General features: G+C 37.8%; 1 protein-coding gene across 2 annotated transcripts in view; it reads right to left on the reverse strand.

The window, feature by feature from the left end:
• The window catches only part of NME7 (NME/NM23 family member 7), a 259,575-nt gene that overhangs the window by 178,033 nt on the left and 60,122 nt on the right, over positions 1-21,420 (reverse strand). For both annotated transcript variants that reach the window (XM_029934985.1, XM_029934986.1), the window contains exons 6-7: positions 19,381-19,588; positions 6,515-6,620 (exon numbers count right to left, since the gene is read on the reverse strand). In XM_029934985.1, coding sequence (XP_029790845.1) covers positions 6,515-6,620; positions 19,381-19,588 — 314 coding nt within the window. The remainder of the gene's footprint in view (positions 1-6,514; positions 6,621-19,380; positions 19,589-21,420) is intronic.

Below are 21,420 nucleotides of genomic sequence, written 5' to 3' on the forward strand. Positions count from 1 at the left end.
TGGTGTAAGAAAGTGGTCTAGTTTCATTCTTCTGCATGTTGCTGTCCAGTTCTCTCAGCACCACCTGCTAAAGAGGCAGTCTTTTTTTCCATCAGATACTCTTTCCTGCTTTGTCAAAAATTAATTGGCTGTACATTTGTGGGCCCAGTTCTGGGTTCTCGATTCTATTCCATTGGTCTATGTGTCTGTTTTTGTGACAATACCATACTGTCTTGATAAGGACAGCTTTGTAGTAGAGGCTAAAGTCTGGGATTGTGATGCCTCCCATTTTGGTTTTCTTCTTCAATATTACTTTGGCTATTTGAGATCTTTTGTGATTCCATACGAATTTGAGGATAGCTTGTTCTAGCTTTGAGAAGAACTCTGGTACAATGTTGATGGGGATTGCATTGAATGTGTAGATTGCTTTGGGTAGTAATGACATTTTCACAATGTTTATTCTTCTGATCCATGAGCATGGAATGTTTTTCCATTTCTTGGTGTCTTCAATTTCTTTCATAAGTTTTCTATAGTTTTCATCATATAGGTCTTTTACATCCTTGGTTAGGTTTACTCCCAGGTAGTTTATGGTTTTTCATGCAATTGTGAACAGGATAAGTTTCTTGATTTCTCTTTCTGCTGCTTCATTTATTTATTTTTTAATAGAGAGAGACAGAGCACAAGCAGGGGATGGGCAGAGAGACAGTGAGACCTAGAATTCAAACAGACTCCAGGATCTGAGTTGTCAGCACAAAAACCTTCGTGTGGCTCAAACTCACAAACTGCCTGATCATAACCTGAGCCAAAGTCAGATGCTTAGCAACCTCTTGAAATTCCTTCTAAATCACTAATTTCAGGGGCATCTGTGTGGTTCAGTCAGTTATGTGCCCAACTCTTGGTTCTGTCTCAGGTCATGATCTCACGGTTCTGGGGTTTTGAGCCCCGCATCAGGCTCGCGGCTGACAGTGCGGAGACTGCTTAGGATTCATATTGTTTCTTTCTCTCTGTCTCCCCTTTTCCCTTGCTTACTCTCTCTAAATGAATAAACTTTTTTTAAATCACTAATATCATTTAACAACCTCATAACCCACAAATTCATTAGGTGCTTTCACTGCCTCTAATTTTGTGTTTTGAGAATGCACGTTACACTCAATGTACTCAAAGGCAAAGGTCTTATATGTAGTTCAATGTACCTGGTACACCTGTTACAAATTCCTTCCATTGTTTCATCTACTCTTTCAGACAGAACATAAAATATTCACAGAACTCCAAAACTGTGACATTCTAAGCAAAACTGGGCCCACTCCAAGAATTTTCATTGAAACAAAGTGAGATTTACAATGTTTCCATCCAATGTCTTTGCACCAAAAACTTTCACACATCTTCCACAGTGTCCCGGTGGCTGAACTACTTGAATGAAATCTCATACAAAAAAGTTAAGAACTTAACCAATTCAATCAGCCCAAATCCAGGGGGCTGCCATAAGGTGGAATGTGTCCTCTAGGGCTCTGGGCCTAGCTACCATCAAAACTACACTTGGGGTAGAAAGTAAAACTCTGCAAGAGAGTCTAAATAAGAATAACCCAATTTTAAAAAACGAAGAACTTGATAAATCCTGTTCTAGTTAGCATATCAGAGTCAATTCTGGGGTAAATTTGTCAACTGGCCAAAATTCTCTTAAGTACTCTGCTTCCTAACTAAGTAAATGTAAACAGATCCCAACATAGTCTCTATATACCTTTTTAAAAATAAAATCTAAAATTGCTTGAAACAGTCTCCATAAAAATAGCATTAATTTTACAGCCAAACACTGAGGTACAGAATACTGGGTTTAAACCCAGAATGGAAATTTATAAACCATCTTGACTCACTTTACTATGGGAGAAATGACATTTCAGGAAGGACCCTGTTATGAACAACACAGTAAACTTGTTTAATGCATAAATCCATTAGAAGAAGAGAAAATTTCCAACAAAATTTCAGGGCTCTAAATACTTCAGAGGCTAAATCTGGGAGGGACAAGGGCAGAAGCAGCCACCCTAGCTCTGGCTGCCAACGCCAGAGGCCAACCACAATGAACCATTGGAATCGGGACCAACTGAGAGCTGCTGAATCAACCAGATGGAAGCAAGGATCCTACTGCATGGATTTAAATTAGAACCAGAACTTAACTGGGGAAAAAGTTATAGTACTTAGTTCCTTACACAACGACAGAGTTTTTCCGTTTTTTCCCTGTGGATGATGGATGCAGAAGTTGGAATTGGATAGCATTTTAGTTAACTTTACTTAAAATTAAAAGGTAACGATATTAGTAGTAGTGGTGGTAGAAGTAGTGATAGAATAGTAATCATGATAGTAAGAATGCGGAACACATATAGCACTGTAAGAGTCGCGCACTGTGTTTAACACATGAATCCTTACATTTAACCATTTAATTAATCATTTAGCCATTTAATCATTGCAGTCAGAGCATTTAATCCTTACGGTTACCCATTAAAGAAGATGTACTATATTATACACATTTTATAGATAAGGAAACGAGGTACAAAGAGGTTCAGTACTTAATGCAATTTCCCACAGCTAGTAAGTAGCAGAGCCAAAATTCAAACCTACACAGCCTGATTTCAGACTAAAAATAATTCATTTCATGGATGGAATTAAATGAACTACATGGAAATAATACTGAGGACATCAAAACAAACACATTGTATGGTTTTTAAATTAAGAAAAGAAAAAAACCTTAAGAACATTCACCTTGTTTTTCTTTCCTTGAAAACCTGAGTCCCCAAATGACAATGTGTACTTTCAACTACACGCATAAACACTGCAGACACCCCAAGTGTACCCCATCGTTTTTTCTCACCACCTAGTCTGCAAACTAAGCTCTCTTTTTTTCTACCCCTCTTAGAAGTAAACCTCCACATCAACTTCCACATCCATACAGATCAACTATAGGGCTAAGAACTGAGGTTGCCTACATCCACATGACTTTATTATTTGTGCCAAGAAATTCTTACCCAAAGATAAGGCTGTAAATCAGTAAATAACTTCATTGTTTGCTTCAGGAACTTCCCAAAAGTCCATTTGCCCCAATGATAGACTATACAAACAGTTCCCTTTCCACAATATTCCCTCAACTGGACAAACAACTCACTTATCCAAGAACTGTGTACTTAAATTAACAAGACTTGGCTGTTTCCGCTAATTCTAGGCTATTAGATCATGAACTTCACCCAGTTTCAATCAGATCAGTTCACTGAAAGACCCACCTTAAATCTCTAAAGGTCACACCCAAAACCCTACAAATATAGGCCTATTCTCTCTCCGGTAAAGTCAGCCAAGACCCTCAAGGTGTGTTCTCATTGTCCTAAAGAACAGTTTTGCTTGACTGAAGCTATTCTGGACTTGTTCCTTGGGGCGAGGGGGTGGGGGGGCGGGGAGTTGATAGTCAACAGAAGGAAATAACCCAATTCTATTTCAACTGCTCTGTTATCAACAACAACTTTTTAAAAAATTTCTTCTTCTCTCATACCGATTCTAAACCACAGGTGAAATTAAATATACCAGGAAGTGAGATCATTATAGAAAAAGACAAACATATGCCAGCAATTGAAAGGGCTCATGTAAATCTAACAATAAATTCAACATGAGACTTTTAACTATTATTTTACTGTAGCCATAATTTAACTCTAAGCTATACTGGATTAACCACACATTTAAAAGTGGTCTAAAAGGATCCCTAATATGGAGATTTAGAAAGAAAGTAAAAGAAAAACAAAGGTCTCAAAATGCCAAAGTTTAAATTATTCTACCATCTGATCAGATTTTACAAAATTTTCTTTAATCAACTCATATGCCTCTAATGTTATGTATCGAATATAAATACATGAACTATAGCCAATCTTTAAAAAGTAGCTCTAAGAATGATTTAAACCTGCATAAATATAAAGTTAATCATTTTGACATCACCTTTCATTTAATCATTTTTTATTAGATTTCAGTTATATTTGTCTATGCAATTATTAAAGTACATAACCATATTTACTATAATGCTATTTTATTCTTGTCTTTGCATGCATCTCATTTTTCCTTATAAAAAATTAAAAGTTGCAAACCCAACTGAATGTGTTAAGATGCCAAAGATAAGCTTTTTAATGAAGTTGAGGCTTTTAAACAAGAAGAATTTGTCACATTATATTAACACATGTGTGTGTATGGGGCCCCTGGGTGGCTCAGTCAGTTAAGTGCCTCACTCCTGGTTTTGCCTCACAGATCATGAGCTCATGGTTCATGAGTTCCAGCCCCGCATCAGGCTCTATGCTGACAGTGTGGAGCCTGTTTGGGATTCATTCTCTCTCTCTGTCCCTCTATCTCTCTTTCTCTCTGCCCTTTCCTTGCTTATGCTCTCCCTCTCACTCAAAATAAATGCACTTAAAAAATAAAATAAAATAAAACGTGTGCATTATGTATGTATGTATGTGTATACATATGTGTGTCTATGTGTGCAGGTACAAACGCGTACGTGTGTGTATTCATCCCAAGGTAAGAAAAATGAATACAACATAAAATCTCAATTTTGTTTTTCGCAGCTTGTCAACAGCAGCCATTTCAAGTATTATTATTACTTCCTGTGGAAGTGTTGCTAATCACATTATTGTAACCATCTTGCTGTGGAGCCGTACATGTAGAGGAAAGAATGTGGAGGTTAGAAGAGACCAGGTCTGTATCCTAGATTCCCTACTCTAAATTGGGGAAGATAACTTATTCTCAGATAGCCTCAGCTCACTTACCTAGAAAAGAATTATACATCCACCTACTTGGCATAGCATATGTGAATATTAAAGGAGATGATGTTTAAGGTGCTCGGTTTACAGCCTAGCACATGGTGGTAAAGCCTCCATAAATGTTCGTTACTGACCAGGCATGTTAGCTCCCTATAATTGTGGTCCTAAGGATTTACAAGGTATTAAAGTACCTCCTAAATAATTAAAGAAGTATTAATTATGCAACAAGATCTTTAAGATCTTCATATACTTTCAACCAATAATTCTATTTCTAGAAAAGTAGCCAGAGGAAATGATTAAAGATACTGTCCAATATTAAAGTACAAAGAGATTCTTCAAAACTTTATTGTTAACATCAAAAAACTGGAAACAACCGAAGTATCCCAATATTATGCTACATTCCTATCACTGCACGGCATACAACTATTAAAATATTCATGAAGAATTAAGAGCATCCAAAAATGCTCCCTAATATTAAAACAATATCCTATGCACATACAGCACAACTATATTAATAATTACATGTCAGTGTACACACACACATACACACATTCAGAAGAAAAGGAGTTAGAGGAAATATAAAAGTATTAACAATGACTACGTCAAAACAATGGAAAAACAGGTAACTTTTATAGTTTCCTTTTTTGGTTCATTTCTAAATTTTCTACTGGATACCTGAATTACTTTGATACTTAGGGGAAAAAAACTGAAAGAACCCATTCACCTATGTTTATTATTCAGAATATATTCTACTTTTTTAAAGGATAATCTTTTAAATTATGCCCATCTCATTTCCAAAAGGATTTGGAATAGTTGACAAAAAGGCATACAACAGAATAAAACAAAGAGATGCAGAAAAATAAAGATAAAAGCTAACAGCCTCTCAGTATATAGCCATATATACTCATCTACCTATCTACACATGCGTGTAGATGTGTATGTGTGTGTATGAATATATGCTTATGTATTCAGTCAAAGAACTTTGTTTCATGTACCAAAAACTAAAGGAAGTTTCTCCAGCTTTTTCAGGGCATTGCTGCAGACATTGTTTTAAGACTTATTTCAGTGAATTAAGTAAATCAGTTATGTCATTGGGAGGAGGAAGATTTATTTATTTTAATTTTATTTTCTGTTTTTTTATTTATTTTTGAGAGACAGAGACAGCATGAGCGAGGGAAGGTCAGAGAGAGAGGAAGACATGGAATCAGAAGACAGGCTCCAGGCTCTGAGCTAGCTGTCAGCACAGAGCCCGATGCAGGGCTTGAACCCATGAACCATGAGATCATGACCTGAGCCGAAGCTGGACACTTAACCATCTGAGCCACCCAGGTGGCCCTGGGAGGAGGAAAATTTAAAGTCAAGGAATCACTGCTTCAGATTCTGTGTCTCCTTCTCTTTCTGCCCTTCCCCTGCTCATGCTCTCTTTGTCTCTCAAAAAAATAAATAAAAAGCACTAAAAAAACCCAAACATACAAATAAAGTTAAGGAATCAAGACCTGAAACAGGACAAGCACGATCGTGATCAGCAACTCAAGGAACGCCTTTTTAAAAAATGTACAGATAATGCAGATAAATATAAGTGTAGACAGATTTTTCATTCATGTTACTTTTATTCATGTGACTTCAAAGAACAAAATAAAAATACTAAAATTATACTTTAATTTCTGCTATGAAGTACATCAAGAAAATGAACAAAGAAAATAAGTTCCTATTAACAAAATGTATTTGGATATATTGTATTTAACACTCACCTTCGCTGATGGCATGGGGCTTAATAATGCAACAGGTACAGTTGGTAAATTTAGCAGTATTCGCTGGTCCACAAACTCCACTTGAAGGAAAAAATAACTCCATTTCCTAAAGACAGAAAGAAATAACTTGGCACATGTGATCTCTTATCTTGAACTCCTAGGATACTTATGTAAGAGGGGAAAAAATGACATGACTACTTTTAAAGTTTCATAATATAAATTCTTTCCTCCAAATTTTCTAAAAACCACTTTTACAAACTGAATCCTGTTTTAAGTCTTGTAATCAAAAGATCATATAAAAAAGTACAATAAAAGTAATGAGAACATGTATCCTTCTGTGCTAGGATTAAAACTAATAACATCTTAACATACTCTGAATATTGGAAGTAATGAATATAAAACTCTTACTTTCCTCAAAGCATTAGTTCAGACACAGGTCCAATTTTAGATTTTTTATTGAAATATGTAAATTTTAAAACTAGGAATTCTTTGTAGAAACAGGTTACTATTTAAGAATCAGAACTACAAAATTAGTTTTAACTAATTTAGTTTAAACTAAGGAACTCCCTATAGTTCTAGCATACAATTAAATCATATAAGCTTTATTTAAAAACCAGATCCAGTCTATATATGTGCTTTGCATATGGTTAACTTAGATGACAACTCAGCAATCTGAACTAGCCACACTGTCACACTAATTAATTCTTTTAATTATTTAGACAAATGCTTTCTGCCCATAGCTTTTCCTACTTTTATTTCCAGTAGTCCCTATAAATCCCTCTGTCCCAAGCTCCAAGTAAAGGGCCACTTCAAACATCCCCGACTCCAGGAGGCCTTTTGTGATGTCCCCAGTCAAAACTGTGGCTATTTTGGTAACTACCCTTCACAAGTTTTAATGTGAAGCAAGTAACTAAACTGCAAGGCTTTGCAAGTCCCTGAGCATCTGAAACAAATGCCTCAAAGTAAATATTCATTTATCATCGAATATAAAAAGGGAAAGATCATAGGAAGTGTTAATGTGGCCACACTGATACACACAGAAAACGAGGAATTGCTCCAACTGTAGTGTATCCACCAGTGCCAATTCTGGGGGTAAGATATTTTAGAAATAAATGTTCTATTCCTTAGACATCGGATACTTTCCTGTCACATTGCTGCCTTTGTTTAGGACTCTTCCTGATCACTAATAACAGCAACTTCCACTTTTAGTCCTGCGTAGATGACTTGATTCCCTATTCTCAGAGAACCTGTATAATCCAGGTGAAAACGCAAATCCCCACAAGGCCCTGGGCAGGAAATGAATGGATGAAGTCAATTTGGCGCAGCAAGAGCACGCCTCCTCCAGAGTTCCTGCTTTCTCTGCTTCTGTGGTAACAAAACTCCTCAAAAGGTGTGTCTTTATTCTCTGGCTTTACTTTTCACCTCCATTCTCTCTTAAAGTGGCAATCACTTGGGATTCATCTGCCAACTGCCCAATGTGGCCTCTGCATTGCCAAGTACTCTGGCTACGTCTCAGCCCTCACCCCACTGGACCGAACAGGACTTGACACAGGTGATCTCTCTCTACATACTAAAATGCTTTCATCCCTTGACTCTTCTACCGCACGGGCTGCTCCTTCCCAGTGTCCTGACGGTTTTCTCCCGTGCAGCTGACCCCTGTGTTGGAGAGCTCGAGGGTCCATCTTCTATCTATGGTCACTCTCTTGATGAGCTCAAGTCCCATGTCTTTAAATGCCATCTGTATTCTGACGGCTCCCACGTTTCTGCCTCCAGTCCAACCTCCTCCCTAAATTCCACACCTATATCTAAGCCACTACCACTTATAGAGGATTCACATTTAAAATGTCCTGATTTCCACTGTCTCCCATAAAATCTGTTCACTCCCACCGTGTTTTCCCATCCTTCCAACTGCATAGGCCAAAGGAAAGAACTTTGAGTGATCCATGATTCCTCTCCTTTCCTTAGCCATCCATCCAACCTCTCAGGAAATCCTTCATAATGTGTCCAGAATCCACCACTTCCCTATCTGTCACCCCGGTCCATGACTCTCACCAATTCTCCCTTCGACAACTGCTCTAACCTTCTAACTGATCTCCTGTTCCAACTTTTCCCCCAACACACCTACACCCACCTGGCCTGATCTATTCTTAACACTCCAAGCAGCATGAAACCTGTAAAACACATGTTGCTCCTCTGCACAGAACTCTCCAGTAGCCTTTTATCTCATTTGAATGAATTTTAAAGTTCTAGATGTCTACAAGGCCTGGCCCCTCGGCTCCTAGCTGTACTTTGAGGTAATCGTCTGTTTCCACAAAAAGCATGTAGATTTCTGTCCCAGCACCAGTGGCCCCACCCACTCACTGTTTAAACACAGCAAACAAGTTCCCACCTCAGAAACGTTGCCAAGTATTGTTCCCTTTCTCCCAGAACACTCTGACACCTGCATGCTTTCTCCCTCACTTCCTTCTGATCTCTGCTCAAATCTGAGACTGGGAGGATTTCCTGACATATATTTGCATTTATATAAATATATTTAACAACATTCCTCACTTCTACTCACAATCCTTCTTCCACCCTGGTCTTTTTCTGTCCCTTCCCCTGCTTTACGATCTTCAGAGCACTTACCACCTAACTTGTTTTGTGTCTACTTATTTATTACCGGGCATCCCCTTCACCATCAGAACAGATGTGGGCTCCAAGGAAGCCAGGACCTTGTTTTGCCCTAGCAGCTTCTCAATATTATGAAATGACAGAAATCCAGAAACTAATAAATTCTGCATGTGCTAAATAAGATATATCTATCCATGCTGCACATATGAGAAAGCCTAGAGCCACAAGCCCTTACAAGCTAGCAAGTGGCAAAGCCAGGATTTGGATCCAGTTCACACTGGTTCCAAAGCCCTGGACTTTTTCCATTACCTGTCCTTCACAAGTAAAGAAGCTGTGCTAAACTGTTCCACTCTGCTTGAACCAATTATTGGGCCAATTATTTTTATCTTGACTTTCCTCTCTTTCCTCAATTTTTAAAAATGAAAATGCCAGCTTTCCAAGTACTCATTTACATATGCTTAATAAATATGTATTTCGGGCAAGGAATATAAAGGTTTTACTTAAATATACCTTCTCAGTGAAAGTGAGTAATTCTATTTTATGCCTTTGCTTTCTCTTTCTCCCTGCAGAGGTGGTCCTATCTGTCCCAGCGATTAATTGAAACTGACATTTGCAAGAGTATTTCTACTAGGCCACTGTTACGGCAACTAATTTAGAGACTTCACACAACAAATGTAACAGTCACCCAAAAAAAAGAAAAAAAAAGTTGGCATTCCTTTGGGATTTGAGCTGCGTAAGGCTCCTCTCCTTCTAGTGTCCCTGATATGTAACTTTTACTGTATCTTACTTAACAAATTGTAACAAAACAGTTACACTGTTTCATAAATTTCACCTAAGATCCCATGGTGATCTCACTAAAACATCTGACTAATCTACATTCTTATCTTTATTGCCATAATAAAAGTCTCACTGAATGGTTGCTAGTTAAAAGTTTCTCCAAAACTTTTACACAGTAATTTTAAATATCATTTTTGTAAATGCCTGAGACTAAATATGAAAACACTGAACATACCCTACATACCCTACATACCCTAACACCAAATAAGAAATCTGTTCTCAGAAAATCCAAAGCTTTACGAAATGAAATATGAAGTCGTGATCAATGCAGCCTTGTTTACAAAAAAAAGATAACCTAACAAAAGCTCCAAAAGTAAGGGGATGTTTAAATAAATCATGTTATATCCATATAACAAAATATTCTATAGCCATTAGAATTTACTCTTATGACAGTAATCTGGTAACATGAAAAATATTATAAAAGTGAAAAAATAATCAAGGTAAAACCATGTACATGGTGTTTTCTAGTAAACAATGTAAATTATATAAATGATCAAGGGAATGAGCTGGAAGGAATATGCCATAAACAAACTGTAAACATCAGTGGCAGGATTCTTGATGCTAAATTTTCTTCTCTCTACTTGCCAAATTCTCTGAAAGTGTTTCTATCAGGAACGTATTCTAAAGACTATACTGTTTAAAACAAGGTAGGCCGCTACTTTTGGTATCCACAGTGGAGACTGGTGGCTAAACACGGGCTCCGGAGCCAGAGGTGCCTGGGCTCAAGTTGTCAGGAGGCCAAGGTTCCTCAGCTCCTGGTAAAACGGGACGACTGCACAGGAGACTGTGAGAAGGAGCTCAGATGCAAAAGCATGTGACACAGTGAGCACTCAGGACACATAGGTCCGCGGGAGTTTTGAATTCCAAAACATTTTTGAACACTAGTGACCTAGACCCTGGAGGTATGATGAAGAATTAATTGGACTTCCTCAAGGAATTCAGAGTCCACTGAGAGGATGAACTTAAATGCAAATACTTTTAAAACATGGTAAGAAATAGAGATATGCAATAGGTAGGAAGCAAGCCTCAAGGTAGGGTAGCTCACACGAAACCAGGCAATTGATCACAGTTGAGCAGAGTTGTTGTCACTAGTTTTTAAGCTTTGTTGAGGTATAATAAACATACTTCCAACTGAGTGTATTTAAAGGCTACAATTTGATAAGTTTTGACACATTTATTCCTGAGAAAACATCACCACAATCAAGATAGTAAGCATATCAGTCATCCCTCCTTTCTCTGGGTAATCCCTTTTTCTGCCTCTCCCTGCCTCCCCAGCCATTAACCATTACCTTTACCGTTACCTCCCTTTCCATTAACAAGTTGGCCCTGCAACCAATGATCTATTTTCCATCATCATGAATTAGTTTAATTCTTAATAATTTTACTTAAATATAATTATATAGTATGTGATCTTCAGTCAGCTTCTTTCACTCAGCAAAATTACTTTGAGATTCATGCAATGTAGTGTATATCAATACTTCATTCCTTTTTACTGCCTAATAGTAATCCACGTGTCAATATCATTGTTTATGCACTCACCTTTTGGACATTTGGGTTGGTTCTAGTTTTTGGCTATCACAAATAAGGTTGCTATAAACAAAGTTGTTATGTACAAGTCTTTGTATTGATACTTGTTTTCATTTCTCTTGGGAAAATACTTAAGAGTGGAATGGCTGGATCATAGGGTAGCTGAATGTTTAACTTTTTAGTTAAGTGCCAGCCAAACTGTTCCCCAAAGTGATTGTACCATTTTAAATTCTCATCCACCAGCAGTACAGGATAGTTCTAGTTTCTCCTCATTCTTGCCACTTGATATGCTCAGTCTTTTAAACCACAGCCATTCTAAGAGGTAGCTCATTGTGGTTTTAATTAGTATTTCCATAATGTCAAATGATGTGGTGTACTTTTCATGTGCGCTTATACACCATTCGCCTATCTTCTTTGGTGAAGTAAATGCCTATTCAAAATTTTTGCCCATTTCTAATTGGGATGTTTGTTTTCTTAATAAGTTCAAAATTAACATTAAAAAAAGACAAAAAGATCAATAGAGCAAAATTAAGAATCCAGAAATACATTCCCAGATATATATATATATAGTCAACAAATATGACAAATGTGTAAAGATAATTAAGTGGAGGAAAAATTGTGATTTTATCTATGATGCTGGAAAAATCAGATGTCTCTATGCAAAACAACAAAGTTTGGTCAGGCCCTACACCATAGAGAAACATGAACTCGAAATGGATCATGGAGGTAAATATAAAACCAAAAACTATAAAATTTCCAGAAGAAGACAAAAGGGAAAAGTCTAGTGACCCTGAATGAGGTGACAGTTTCTTAGATGTGACACACAACCACAACACATCAAAGAACAAATTGATTAATTGGACTTCATCAAAACTAAAAACTTCTACTCATCCAAGGACACTGTTGAAGAGAATAAAAGTGCCAACAACACATTGTGAGAAAGTATTTGCAAATCACATACCCAGGTAAAAAATCTGTATCTGTAATATATAAAGAACTCTGAGCAGAGTTTGAAGGGGCCAATAAAAATCACCTGGGCAAAGGGAGAGATGGCAATCCAAGGCAGACGGACAGAAAGAGTAAAGGCAATAGAGCAAGAGCACCACGGTCTAAAGAGGGAGATGCAGAAAGTGAGACTAGAGAAGAGACTAGCATTCAGATCATCATCATATAACACATTAAGGAGCTTCAACTTGGTTCTGGGGATAATGCATAACTCTGGAACATGTTTAGTAGATTGATGACATGGACAGGTCAGAATTTTTAGAGAGCTTGCTCTGAAACCTGTGTGGAAGAGGTCTTTGAGGGAGAAAAGGCCGAGCCAGCACTACTGCAACGGCCCAGCTCACACCCAGAACAGTGAGAAGAGGAATGAAGGAAAAGGAGAGAATTGAAGAAAATGTTTAGAAGATAAATCTACATAACTTCTTATTCATTGTCTGTAGGGAATAAAGGAGGCAGAAGAATATTTACTGGCTTTCAAGTTCCTTTGTGAATCATCTGCAGAATACAAAAGGAATAGTTTGGTGAGTTACAATCAATCAGTTCAGTTTGGGATGCATTATTTGAGCACAAATCTGAAAGTCTAAGGAGAACACTGCAATACAGATAGAATTAAGAAGTTGAGTTTTTCACATAAAATTATCTAGTACAATTTACTATCAGTCAGTCCCTTGCCCACTGATTTATGTCACCAAGATCTCATTATTTATGGGTCATTTCTTGAGTATCCTGGGCTGTACACTGACACACTTGTCCACTCCCGTGCCAATCTCATAGTGCTTTCCCTACTAAAGCTTATCAAAGGCTTCCTCTTGCATAAACAAGTCATCTTATCACCACCACTTCTTCTTATCCTTCAACATTTCCTTGGCTCTTTTGGCTCTTCTATGCAAAAATTTCATTAAGCTTCATGAAAAACTCTGCTACAATTTTGACTGGAAATGCACTGAATTTATAGATCAGTTTGGAAAGACCTTTTATCATTATGATACTGAATCTTTGCATCCATGAATGTGGTATAGATCTTCATTTATTTCAGTCTTTTGTTATGGCCTACAATAAAATTTATGGTTTTCTCCATAAAGATCTCTCACATCTTTTGTTAGGTTTATCCTAAATATCATATACTTTTTTTTAATGATATGAAGGAAATCTCTTATAAGTTTACATTTTCTAACTGGTCATTTCAGGTATGTCATGAATGCTATTGATTTTTATGTATTGATATTATATGCAGTACAACTAATAGGTAGAGATTTGAGAAGCACCATGAAAGTGGAATATTAATAAAAGATAAATCTATTAAACACTATGTTTTAGAAACTATGCTAAACACTTAAATCGTTTTTTTTAATCTTCAGAAGAATACTATAATGTAGGTACAACTATTCCTTTATTTTACAGACCAAGGCTGTAAAACATTAGTTTTACAGAGAGAATGGAGCCTGATCAACATCATCACTTTAAGGATACCTGAAGGAAGAAAAGCCAATTAATAGGCCATAGATAATAACCTGATAGCTATAAAGAAACAAGGACCATGAGATATTACAAAATCATAACAGGGGAGAGAATTTCAAAATGAAGAAAGTGTTCAAACTTAAATGTTGCAGAGATACCAAAAAAAAAGGAAATATTCCTTGAATTTTATAATTAACATTGACTATTTTAACCAAAATGATTTCGGTGGAATGAAAAGATGAAGCCACATTGTCGTGGCCGCTCTCAATGAGTAGACAAAGGCAACTGAAGAGAAAACTGTGAGTATAGTCTAAGTCTTGGTGAAATCTGGATAAGAAAGAAAAAAGGATTAAACAGTAACTAATAGAAGCTTCGTGTCAAGGAGAGACTATTTGGGGACGCTTGTGTGAAGTTTTTCAGTGTTTAATTCACAGGTACTGTCCTTGCTTCCTCATGCGTGCTTGGTGTTACAGCCAGATTTCTCCTTGACAGCGAGTCAGCTAACATGATGTCCACAGTACTCACTCCTCTCAAGAGAAGAATCAAGAAAAGGTGTATCCCACAGGGTTCATGACAATGGGGTATTTCAGGGACGAATGTCAGAGAGAGCTGAACAATTTAAATGTACAAAATAGAAACAAATATGTTTACGAGGTTTCTTTAGGAGGAAGGATTATGGTAGCTAACTCTGCAGAAGCTTCTCCACTATAAAAAGAAGAAAAAAATCATCTGCAAACTGTATTTGAAGACAGGCACATTATGTATGTGCAGCCACAGAAACAAACATAATATTTAAGACAAGACTAGCTTTATTATATTGCAGTATAGAGCCTCCTTTGCACTTCTGAATCCACTTATTTTCAGCATCAATAGTACTAAATAAATGCACAACCTATATTACGCATCAAATACAAATATGTCTTTTAGGAGTTTGAGACCCAATTCCCACATGGGTGGGTTTCCCCACACAGAACACCAAAGCAATTCTCCCAGAAGGGTGTCCAAGGAATGAACTTAATTCTGGCACTATCTACCCAGAGACTACATCAGATTGAACAGATTAAAGGTTCAGTCCTACAAGACTACCCTCACTTCAGATGCCAGTTATCAACCCCGGGCAACCTATGCTTCTGACTGACTGACTGTCTATAGACAGAAAGTTCCAACGACCTCTTCTTTTGGTTCAATTAATTTGCTAGACAGGCTCCCAGAATTTTGGGAAATACTTAAGTTTACCAGCTTATTAAAGGATATGACGAAGGCTATGACTCAACAGCCAGAGGAAGAGATACATAGGGCAAGGTATGGGGAAAGAACGCACCACTCTCCCCAATCTCCACTTGTTCACCAACCCCAAAGCTCTCCAAACCCAGCCCTTTAGCTTTTTATGAAGCTTCATTACATAGGCCTGGCTGATTCAATCACTGGCCACTGGCTATTCCTTAAGGTTTTTTTATTTTTTTCTCAAATTCCAGTTAATTAACATACAATGTAGTTATTAGTATTAGCACACTATTAGTGTACAATATAGTGATTCAACACTTCCATACAATACCCAGGTGCTCATCATAAGTGCACTCCTTAATCCCCATAAGCTAGTCAGCCATCCACCCCACCACCACCTGCCCCGAGCCCCTCTCTCCTTCCCAGGGGTCATTTTTTTTTTTTGGGCTGAGCATTCAGTTTAATTACCTCTAATAATCTTTAAAAATCAGCATATAGATCCATTCCAGGTAGCCTGGCCTCCCCACCTGCTTTGGTGGCATTTGTCCAGATGCCATGCCCCTCAAGGAAGTGGGTCATCCCCGGGGATCAGGGCCCGAGAAAGGAGAGAAAGGGACAGCCCTCCTACTGCCTGCCCCACAGCCCTGGGACAGGCACACATCTGGCCTGGCCTGAGACACGGCAGAGAGAAGCCACAGAGCTGTGCAGAGGCAAGGGGCCAGGGTCAGGACACCCTGAAAGTTCTAACCCTCTAAACATACTGCCTGTCCTCCTGGCAACCAGCCTCTATCCTTAGATACTTTCCAAAAGTCATTTTATAACATAACAAAAGACACCTTTATCACCCTTAACACTTAGGAAATTGCAAACATTTGGGGGAGTGTGACCCAGAAACTGGACAAAGATCAAATATATGTGAAAAATATACTTTGGTCATCTGCAGGACCAAATATGTATTTCTTATAGATCATGATACTGCAACATGGTGTAGTCGGACTCAGACTCAAGATTAATGGTATTTTCATAAAAGACACAGAATATTTGTAAAGTAAAATATCTTGAGAAAAATATCAAAATTATATGCTCACATTTTTCCGTTTCTTCCCATTTTACTTGTATCAAAGTTTTTTAACACAGAAACTATAAAAATATATTGGTCACTAATGGGTAGTAACTACGGAGTTTTAATGACCAATACCAGAATTCATCCACCATTTGTTATGTGCCATGCAGGTTCTCTTGATCAAAACACAGAAATCCCTCCCCTCTCAGTGCTCACTGATGGAATCATCTAATATATAAATACGTATGGAGCCTAAACTGTCTAAAATCTGACAACCATACTTGTGCTTAAACTTATTAAATAAACTGATGGAAAGGGATGGGGTAAGATCATAATGGAGAAAAACAGGAGGCAAATATCAATGAACATGGTCAGTGACTTTCAGGTCAGCTCCAATTTATTTCATTAATTATTTATTCCTATCACTTATGTAATATCTTAAAAGATCTGATTGGTAATTTAACTATAGAAAGAGTAATACTACATCTACAGTGATTGTCTACTACTAAGATCAAAAGTCAAAGACTATAGTCACTCTCTTGCACACTCCACTGACCACCTAGACCCACCCTCCTATCAAGTTCGCTTCCCAAAACCACAAGGATGGTTGAAGTCAACACTCCATCTCCTCTGCACCTACACCCATGCGGCTGACCAAGGACAGAGAACAACCACACTCAGCATTTATAACCATGAACATCAGGGGGCCACTGAGTCAGCACAGCAACCCTAGCCCCCTAATTGCTTCCTTGTCCTAGTCTTTCTGATGATTATTTCACACATCTTCTCTCTCTTCAAACCAATAAACACCTTCTCCCTCATCCTCACTTTTAGCTGTTTTTGACCTTGCTTCCTACGGTCATAATTAAGAAAAGGGAGTAAGAATCAGCATCTGCACCCACAGTCTGCCTTCGCATCTGTTGCTACAGACAAGCACCCTGGCAACCATGTGCAGTCAATCTAGGCTAAAATTTCCAATCCTTCTCACCTAATCAAGGACACTCTGCCAGTAAGTCTCACTTTTTTTCTACATCCTCAATTTTTCACATCTGTAATTCTTCTCATCTTAAAAAAAAAAAAAGATCCTGCTTTTCTTCCCAGATACCATCGTATTTTTTTCAACTTCCAACAACACTCCTAAAAAACTTGTCTATATTCCTGTCCTCGGTTTTCTTTGCAATCCATTCCAGCAGGACTCTGCCTCCACTCCTCGATCCCGTACAAACTTCACCAATGAATGCTCCATTGCAAAATTCAGTGGTCAGTTTCAGTGCCCTCTTTCCTGATAGATCTGCCTCATTTGACCCCACTGTTCATTCTCTCCCTTGACTATTTTCCTCAGTTACCTCCTCTTCTGCTTCCTCCTCTTCAGCCTTTTCCTAGGAACATAAAGATTCCATCTTTCTTCTCTAACTGTACTCTCTCCTGAGAAATCTCAACCATTCTCAGGGCTTTAATACCATTTAGATGCCAATGACCCCATATTAACTAGCCCAGACCTCCGACCCCAACTCCAAACTCATATAACTAAATTTTTTGCCCAGCGTCTCTCTACCTCAATAACTAACATGCATGTTAAGTTTGCAATGTCCAAAATGTTAACTCCTGAGTTTCCATCCATACTGACTCTAGCCATAGCTTTCCTTATTCCAGTTTTGGTAAACTGTAGCCTTCCAGTTGTTCATGCCAAGAACTTTGGAGTAATCCTTGATATCAATTTTTTTCATACTCTACATTTAATCTGGAAGGTAATCTTGTTCATATGACCTTCAACCATTAAAATTTATTTAAAAATATATCTATATACTCCTCCCATTGCCACCACTCTGGTTCAAGCCATCATCATCTCCTCGAATTACTCCAACACTCTCTTCACTGGGCTCCCTGTTGCACTGGTGTCCTCTACAGACTCTCCTCAATGCAGTAGCCAGTGCAGCCCTTTCAAATGCCAATCATAGCAGCCCTCCACTTCAAACCCTGCAACAGGTCCCAGTTTTCCTCAGAGAAAATGTCAAAAATACTACCATGGTCCACAAAACCATGTGATATCTCCCCTGATTATTTCCGTGACCTCATGGGCCCCTCCTTCCCTCACTCCCATCCAACTCCACTGTCCTCTTCACCACTGATTGAACAAGCCAGGCAGAAATTCGCTATTCAAGGAACGGCAAGATGGTCAGTGCCTGGGACGCAGTGAACAAGGGAAAGACTGACCGGAGATAAGGCCGGAGAGGCAGATGGTAATCAGATCACGTAGAGCTCTGTAACAATGACTTGAGGCTCTACGGTAAAAGAGATTCTTAAAAAACCACTAAAGAGTCTTCAATGGCTGAATTATTAATCTGATTCGGTTTTAAAAGATCACTCTTAGCCTGGTTAATTTCACATGGGCAAGGTAATATTTTCATGGACTGAGTGTCATGTAACAGTGACCTAGACCACAACAATAACATTCAAGGTCTGGTTTGAAAGGATCTGTTGACAGAGCTGTAAGAAAAAGAAAAGTTCAATTATTCTAAACTTACCTAATATTACTTTAATGAAAGCATGACCAGACTAAAAATCATCTTAAATTAGCTGAGAAACTTCTCATGATGCTAAGAATAAACATCCAACTTCATTAAATCATCATCAGCATAAAACCAGTATAATATCTTATTTATATGGATTTAAAATAAGGAGTAATTATAAGAAGCATAAAAATTTTTTCTATAAACACTGGCTACATATAGGAAAAGAAAAGGATGTTAAGCCTGAAAAGAGTGTTAAGTAGGAGTCTGGGAAAAATATATTAAATCGTGCTTTATTTCTGAATTATTTACTATCCATAAACTGGTCTTATATGATTTCAATAATTCAAACATTTATAAGCCTGAATAATTTAAATAGTTTTGGAACAAAAAGTGGGATGACAAGCATTTTAATTGCAAAACTTATCTTGACCATGACCAAGTTACTGGTTCACAAAAAGGACATATTATTGAAATACTGTCTAATCCTAGATAACAGATCAAAGATTTTCTCTACAACTAGATCACCTGTATAAATATACCCTAAGTCAGCAGTGACAGAAATGTTTTACTCTGACATAAAACATTTAACAAAGCAAAAACAACATTAAAATATTTTTAAAACACCTTACTCTGGCAGCAGAAGCAAAGGAATCAGGGCCATGAGCTGCATTTCTTATGCCATCTGTTCCAAAGAGGGCTCTCAGGCTCCCAGGAGCGTCGGCTCGTGCCAGGCCGGAGTTTGCAGGCCCAAGCAGTCGTTTCCACTCACATATAGCATCATCTCTCAAAATCTCCATGGCAATAGTAGGACCACTCGTAATAAACTGGATCAGCTCACTACAAAACAGGTAAAAGGCTGATTTGCTTCATTTTCTTGTCAAGCTATGTATCTCTACTTACAAGAATACATTGCAATTGAGGGGTTTCAACACACACATGGATATTATGATCTCAGATCTACCAGACACCATGAATTCTACAAGATAAAATTTTCATCAAGTTGAGTGACCTGCAGTAGCGTGACTCACTACACCTCGCTACTGATATCAAATTATCTACTGTTAGCAAAGAAAAAAAAAGTCAATGTTTCACTTCATTAAGACTATTTCATTGGCTCGAAATGCCTATTGTTAATTCTATTCTTTTCCCATGGCTCTGAAAGGTACAGAAGGATTTTCCTTATTTTCCTTTTTATTACCACTGCACTTAAATCATACTTCTAATATAGTGACGAGAGTGATGTCCTGTAACACATTTACTGTAAGAATTCCTTTACTTTTGTGTAGATTAGAATTCAAAGAATGACAGTAAACTTTCAGTCAATGAACACTGAGTTGGAGCTAGTGATACGGAAAAAAAAAGAAATCAACAGGCCTTGTAAAATATCCCCTTACTATAAAAGCTACTGTGGGATATTCCTATCTTCAGTTTTAAAGAGCACACATGGGTTCTTGATGAAAAGTCCAGCTCTGAGTCACAGCACCCCAGCCCATGAAAACAATACCTCATTTCCCTTTGCAGCTTCTGTATGTGGATAAGGCAGCCAGGACAGGTTTAATCTGGAAATAAGTGACACCATTCCTCCTCCTATTTGGGGCATGGACAGAATACTTTTTAAAGCAAGCCAAAATCTCACAGGGGGAGGAAGCAGTTTCTCTTGGCACCAGCAAAGAAGAAGTAAAACTTTCACTTTTCGCAGATGATGCGATATTCTACATGGAAAACCCGACTGACTCCACCAGAAGCCTTCTAGAACTGATCACTGAAATCAGTAAAGTTGCAGGGTACAAAATCAATGTACAGAAATCAGTTGCATTCCTATACACCAATAATGAAGCAGCAGAAAGAGAAATCAAGAAACTGATCCTGTTCACAATTGCATGAAAAACCATAAAATACCTAGGAATAAACCTAACCAAGGATGTAAAAGACCTATATGATGAAAACTACAGAAAACTTATTAAAGAAGACACCAAGAAATGGAAAAACATTCCATGCTCATGGATCTGAAGAATAAACATTGTGAAAATGTCACTAGTACCCAAAGCAATCTACACATTCAATGCAATCCCCATCAACATTGTACCAGAGTTCTTCTCAAAGCTAGAACAAGCTATCCTCAAATTTGTATGGAACCACAAAAGATCTCAAATAGCCAAAGTAATATTGAAGAAGAAAACCAAAATGGGAGGTATCACAATCCCAGACTTTATTCAGCCTTTACTACAAAGCTGTCCTTATCAAGACAGTATGGTATTGTCACAAAAACAGACACATAGACCAGTGGAATAGAATGGAGAACCCAGAACTGGGCTCACAAATGTACAGCCAATTAATTTTTGACAAAGCAGGAAAGAGTATCTGATGGAAAAAAGACTGCCTCTTTAGCAGGTGGTGCTGGGAGAACTGGACAGCAACATGCAGAAGAATGAAACTAGACCACTTTCTTACACCATACACAAAAATAAACTCAAATTGGCTGAAGAACCTGAATGTGAGACAGGAAACCATCAAAACCCTTGAGGAGAAAGTAGGAAACAGCCTCCTTGACCTCAACTGCAGCAATTTCCTACCTGACACATCCCCAAAGGCAAGGGAAATGAAGGCAAAACTGAACTCTTGGGACCTCATCAAGATAAAAAGCTTCTGCATCATAAAGGAAACAATCA

The sequence above is a fragment of the Suricata suricatta genome, chromosome 3, assembly GCF_006229205.1.
Source record: "Suricata suricatta isolate VVHF042 chromosome 3, meerkat_22Aug2017_6uvM2_HiC, whole genome shotgun sequence".
In the NCBI taxonomy this organism is placed as follows: domain Eukaryota; kingdom Metazoa; phylum Chordata; class Mammalia; order Carnivora; family Herpestidae; genus Suricata; species Suricata suricatta.